At 33.5% G+C, this 6,656-nt stretch overlaps 1 protein-coding gene across 4 annotated transcripts; it reads right to left on the reverse strand.

Moving 5' to 3' along the window:
- Nucleotides 1–610: 610 nt before the first annotated feature.
- LOC110824790 (transcription factor, putative (Protein of unknown function, DUF547)) lies at nt 611–4,297 on the reverse strand. Of its 4 annotated transcripts, none has more exons than XM_022055314.2 (12): nt 4,008–4,297; nt 3,840–3,911; nt 3,375–3,476; nt 3,149–3,265; nt 2,780–3,026; nt 2,543–2,694; nt 2,108–2,466; nt 1,916–2,015; nt 1,745–1,804; nt 1,455–1,538; nt 1,257–1,373; nt 611–993 (listed from the first exon to the last, which is right to left on the reverse strand). In XM_022055314.2, the coding sequence occupies exons 2-12, from the start codon at nt 3,897–3,899 to the stop codon at nt 694–696; spliced, it is 1,698 nt and encodes a 565-aa protein (XP_021911006.2). In that variant the 5' UTR covers nt 3,900–3,911; nt 4,008–4,297; the 3' UTR covers nt 611–693. The 4 variants fall into 4 exon arrangements, with proteins under 4 accessions (XP_021911006.2, XP_021910999.2, XP_021911011.2 ...); XM_022055307.2 differs by having other exon boundaries at nt 2,108–2,475; nt 4,008–4,295; XM_022055319.2 differs by lacking the exons at nt 3,840–3,911; nt 4,008–4,297 and adding an exon at nt 3,660–3,796 and having other exon boundaries at nt 2,108–2,475.
- Between the last annotated feature and the right edge of the window lie 2,359 nt (nt 4,298–6,656).

Consider the following 6,656-nt stretch of genomic DNA (forward strand, 5'->3'; position numbering starts at 1 on the left):
TAATTATTGTTTTTCCTGCATATTACATCATGAAGATAAACCAGCCTTTTGATGGCATAGTTGATATGTCCAACATCTCTTAGAGGATGTGGGTTTGAATTCTATTTTATGTGTTTCTTGGGTTATGCAAATATATTGAGAGTCGGAAACCAATCATAAAAGCTTTATTTGCCGAAATTAGGAAATGAGCCGGCAGATCCAGTTACTCGGCATTGATTAGCGGCGTGTGAATTGCTCCCTCTCTCTCTCTCTCTCTCTCTCTTATAAAAAGAAATTGGACCACAAGCTCTGAAGTTTTCACACCAATAACTTGAATTTCAGCCTCACCACCTTCATTACTTCACTTGGAACTCTAACCCTCTTTCTTCTCTTTATAGCCAATGCTCATGAATTACCCACCACCTCTGTACAATTCCGGACAGAGTAATCACACCTAATTTTCTTTTACTCATACTTCCACTACTTCCCTCTACTATCATCATCACTCCACTCTATTGATGACAAGCGATGTTTTAATGCATGGTAAACTTATATCTCCTATAATGGGTATCCACATGATTTGATGGGGAGTATGCTGCTTATGTTGCTTGATCGATAGATAAATCGGATATATGTAATCTTGATTTGTATTCTATTGCTGTATACAACACCCTCGACTCCAAACATAACGATGCAAAAAAAAGCAAAAATAAACTATGTGCACAGAAGGTACCTAAAGCTAAATTCATATGGCATAATTTGGACAAACTGGGATGGAAACTCACTATTACCCTTTTCTACACACTTAATGGCCTCTTTGGCTAGATCACTTGGTAACTGAAGGCAGATCCAATCAAGCAAAGAATCCAAGTCCTTTGCAAAGTCAAGTAAATACCAATCCAACAGCTTTGGGATTGCAAATTTCTTCGACGAAATTCCAACAGCAGCCTGTAAGTACTCTCTTTTTGCCACCTCCAGTTCATTCTCGACCTGTGCTGATGTATACACTCGTACCTTCATTTGACAGTATTCAAGAATCAGTAGCTACATAATCATAGTTTTGTCGGACATTAATTAACTATACGTACTAACTAATTAATTGGTACCACCAATAGTTTGGAGTTCTTGATTTCAATCAAAAAATTATTAATATAAAGAGGTGGAAGATTAATATTGCACCGAATTTGGGACCACCATGTTACGGTTATTCATGAATGAAGATGAGGCTAAGGACAAAGATAAAATCAAGCCTATCGGATTTATATGCATCAACTTACAGCAGGTGAGGACCAACTTCCACAGGAGAGGGCAAATGTTACCAATGGTTCAGATAATTCCAATCCAAACTTGCTCCTTGCTGTCATTTCGTCGTTTTTCATCCCTTTTTGGAAGGGCTGTCAAGCACTCAGGAGTAAGAACTAGCCGAAGAAAGACTAGAGAAGACTTTGACAAGAAGCTAAAGCGACTGAACTTACAAATTTTGAGTGATAAGGCAATCTGAGGATGAAATGTTCGATGGTTATTGCATTTAGCAAGTGTCCACCAACGTTTATCATGGCCTGAGGAACAAGAAATGGATAATTATTGATTATTCATGCGGGGTTACAATTTTCATGTTAATACATATTTTTGACGAGGGAGTTTGCCAAGTTACAATCTTCATGTTAATACATATTTCCAATGAGGGAGTTTGCCAAGTTAGCCAAGTTCTCATAGATGTCTTACATCTCACACTTATAAGAGAAAATTTGTGAGTAGTCCTTACCTTTCGCATCAATGTCATCACCACCTCAGGACTCTCCGGTACTCCATTTTCTAGGATTGCCTGCATAACATCAATGGCTCAATTCTCTAAGAATTGATTGGTATCCAGGATACATGAATCAAACAAGATATGGAGAGAAAATTGTTCAAAAGATAGATGAAGCTAACATACATTCATCATGCAGGAATTGTATACATTTATCCAGAAAGCGAGCTTCTCCTGATGAGTGAGGTTCTGTAAGTTAACACAAGCAAGTTTGCCTAGTAGAAGCCTGAGGAATCAGAATATTAAATGATCACAGGTTTTTTCAATAACAAGAGGACAATTGAGACAAAAATGGAACTTCAGTTGCAGAAAACATACTTCAATCTGTGTAATAGAAACAAAGAATTTGATGTTCGGTTTGGATTGATTGAACCAGCTTCAAGTGCAAGCAAATGCTTATATGGACCAATATTTCTCCTTCCAAATTCTGAACAAATTCCATAAGGATCTTTATATTCTGTTTCGTCAACATGTTCTTGAGACACTAATGCTGACAAGTAGGATATATTTTCGATAGTGCCTCTATTCTTCATTGAGCTCATTCTTAAGAAAATACTTGACAAACATTTCACTATGTCCTCAGAAACTTTATTTGGGCTATCTGGTGACATTTTATCATCCGAAACACTAACAGCCGTTGTTTCTGCACTATCTTGATCGCGTAGACGTTTTTCTTGCTGGAAATTCTATAAAAATCATATTCAGTTCATTGTCATTGAGGAAAAGTATTATAATAAATGCACTACTACATACCTGTAATTTCTGAGAATCTAAACGCTTCTCCACTGGTTTCCTGTCAAGAGCAGGTTTTCTCACCGGTGTTCTGATTGTTTGGGGTTTATCTGATTCCTTGTTGCTCTTCAAAGACTGGGCACTTGACTGGGTCTCTTTACCCCTCCCATCATCTCAAGAAGAAATTTTTTTACAACATTTTTAGAATCCATACCCATAAATAGAAGCGTGTTGTTTTTGAGAACAGAAAAACCTTACCAGAAAAAGAATGCAATTGGGTTGTTGCAGAATCACCCACATTTCCAGCTAAAGACTTGGGTTGCTCTGCTCTTGAATTGTTATTCACAGACGGATCATGGAAGTCAGCTGAAGTTTCCATGTTCTTCTTGGAGGAGGATATATACACTGCTTCCTGATATAGATCCTGCCTAAAATGTACAACCTGTTCTTCAAGCCGAACAACCTCCTCTTCCAAAACAGCCACTTCCGCAAGAAGCTCTAGTGTCTACAAGAATCAGGTTACAGCTGCTTAACAAAATTTCTTCATCTAATTCTGAAACTTTCAGCCATTGATCACAGAAAAAGAAATAAATTAAGAGGAAGAGAAGGGAACGGTGAATTACTAACAGAAGGTGGGAGATAAGGAGGAAGGCGAGGGAGAGTTCCCAAAGGTCGAGTGAAAGCTCTCTGCAACGCCCTATGGACATTCTCTTCATGTCTAAGCTTCTGCTTCAACTTATCCACCTTCATAACAATTAGAATTTTGAATAGAATGATCAGTAAACTAAACCCTTAATCCTATATTTGGCATTCAATCAGTGCATTATTGAAGTATAAAAAGTAAGATCCATACATCTTGAAGCAGAGCCATTTTCCTCTCCTTGTTAGCAGCTCGACGATTTATAATGCCTTTTGCACCATCTCTTAACTTGTTTCCCTGCATTTGCACCTTCTCCTTTGAATTGAAACAGAGCAGTTAGTATGAAGAAACAAAAGAGGTAAGACCCAGAAAGAAAAACAAAATAAAAACACAGAAAAAAGGTGTCTTCAGAGAATTTTCAAGGAGAATACATAAAAAAGAGTGAAGTTTGAGATATACTAGGAAAACCCATATAGGATTCTCGTTAAAGAAACATACTTTTTTTCTAGAAATTGTTGGAGCCTTCAGTTTCTGGAGCGTCTCCATCGAAACTGAAGCCAGAGGTTTTGTTTTTTCCTTTTGGTTTCTTTCGGTGAAAACTTAATAAAATTACACCGAATAGCACAGTAAAAACTGTTTTTTCAAAAACATAAACTAAAACTGTTTATAGCTTTTTACTTTTTGAGGCGTCACTGGAGTTTTCATTGACCGCTTAGACGTCCTCTCTCTGGTATTCATCCTGTCATCAACCTGGAAATCAAATTCAATCATCTCAATACAATTATATGAACAAATGAAACAAAACTCAAACTAAAAGATTTGAGATTGTACTAAAAGACAGACTACCGGATTCAAGCCTTTACAGATGAGATTTCATTATGAAGAGTAGAACCGACAGCGAAGTGAAACAAATTCTAAATTCTCAATGCCTCTGACGTTTCCGGGTAAACAAACAAGACAATATAACGAGTGGATTTGGGTTTTAAATTGATCAAAAGAAACTCAAAATTTTCCGCACAGACATCAACACGGGAGATGCTGGTTCTAAGATTATTTAAAGCAGAGAAATAGAGTGAAGAAGCCGAAGAAGAAGAAGAGAAAACTGGATTGATGTTAAGAGTGTTTTTTAAATAAAAAAGCAAAAAAAAAAAAAGCAGGATTTGAAAGAAAAAGGCAAATGCGCACCTTGGCGCAAGATAGCTGCATACGCAAGCCACTATCCCCTTGCTTCTTCACAATCATTAATAAACGTGCGCGCTCCATTTCCTACTCGTTCACACATTCCCAATTTATTATTCCCAAAGTGCCCCCTTTATGTCCTCCAAATTACGGGATTTCCCACAAGTTTCATCCACGTTCGTAAGCCTAAAATTAACCTCCAATTTGATTTTCCATAATGAGTTGACTCGGCAAATAATCAAAGAATTGGTTATTCCCTAACGAGGTGAGTAGACGAAGATTAACTTTTTTAGTTTATAGTTTTAAGAGGCAAAAGCTGCATTAATCACATGTTTGCCAACTAATTAAATGTAATTACTGGAAAATTCAAAACAATAATTAATAGTGTTTGGATATTAAATAAGTTTTCATAATTTCCATACATTGCCAACTCAATTTGCAAATTATGGCTGTCTATTAATTCAAAATTTGACCAAATACGAGAAATTCTATCCTATTATATATTTATGTATTTTCTTTTTCTTAAAAAGTATTTCCTTTTTCAGAAGCAGACATATATATATATATATATATATGTACTTATATACTCAAACAATTATTTACATATACGAAATGGGTTTTCTGTATAATTAATTTATTATCACCCTAAATGACAGGTGTATTGCATGATAAGGTAAAAAAAAAATATGAATGTTAATATATATCCTGTCCTAAGAAAACACTAATATGAGAAGTGAGAATAATCTTCCTTAATTAGAATGTAATTAATTAATTCTTACGAGTTAAAGATTTATAATTAATTTATACACTTAATTTTTTATTTAGATGGTACTTTTTTAATTTTCATAAAAATAAAAATTAGATGTTAGAATTATTGTCTTTTAAAAATTAAACCAGTCATTGAATTGAGTTAAAATAAAATTTAATTAATTATAGAAATAAAAAAAAAATAAACGTTAAAAGTAACGGTAACGGTCTTGATCCGGCACACTATAAACCCCTCGCCGCATGCACTGTCTTGCGTTCTTCTTAAGCTTTCGTCTATTATACTTTATTCCTTAATTTTTTTTAATTAATAATTAATTTTCTCTTTTTAATGATGACATCTGCTAAATATTCACTATACAAATTTAGTATATTATTATTTTAATTAAAAATACGGTGACACCTGTTAAATATTAATTTTATATATTTACTATATATGTATATATTAGCTCTTGCCCTCTTGAGACGGCCATCATGTTATATATATCTATATATATATATAATATGTATTTATATTATAGATACACACGGATTGTGATGGGGCCAGAGCGAAGGGGTAGAGGTTATCATGATGAGCGGTGTCAGATCCTTTGAGTAACAAATATGAAATGGACGCACCATGCATGCCTCCACGTGACAGCATCCTAACTCTTTTACACCCCTGCCAATTATATATTTATATATATATATATATATATATATACACACGCACACGCACACACACACACACACATACATGTATGCCGATAAATATTAATACCCCGTGTTTTTTAATCATAATTAAAATTTTACAATAATCCCTATTAATTAGCACCACCCATGCTTGATTATGATCTAATCACTCTCTACACAACAAACAAGTCTCAACTTTATTAATGATGGGTTTAATTAATTTTATGATCGAAAGCATGACAAGTACCCATTAAATGATTAACACATGAAAAGACGTTACCCATTTTATAATTAAAATAATAATATTTTAGATTTGGATTAACAACTCGATTGACTAATTAACGTACTAATTACTCCAACATCGAATGATAATTTACTTTTGACCACTATAGGAGCTCTACTAAGAGTTTGAATTATCTTAAACTTTTGCATATAATAAAATATGAATTATCAATTTACTCCTATAGGGTAATAAAATATGTGAATTTTAAAAAATTATATCCAGTCATTATAAATTAATTCTTTTTACTCTATTTTTTTTTATTACGTTAAAAATTATCTAAAATGTTAATTTATGGATTAGACCATAATGTTTTCTTAATTAAAACTATTTAAAAATATCTATGTATATATTGAGATGCATCATCTAATCTTTAATTTAATCCACTTTTGTTTCTCTAAACATGCGTGTAAGAAATTATGTATGTTTAATCATGTTAATTTTATTATATATAAGAATCGAAATTTGAATCTTTTTATTAAAATTAAAACTCAGATAATTGAATAATGTTTATTGTATCTTAATTGCACCTAATGTTTTGTATAGACAAACCGACCATACGTACTTATATACCAAAATATAAGTACATATAGAATTAT

Source organism: Carica papaya, chromosome 1, assembly GCF_054855325.1.
Source record: "Carica papaya isolate Zhongbai chromosome 1, ASM5485532v1, whole genome shotgun sequence".
NCBI classification, from domain to species: Eukaryota; Viridiplantae; Streptophyta; class Magnoliopsida; order Brassicales; family Caricaceae; genus Carica; species Carica papaya.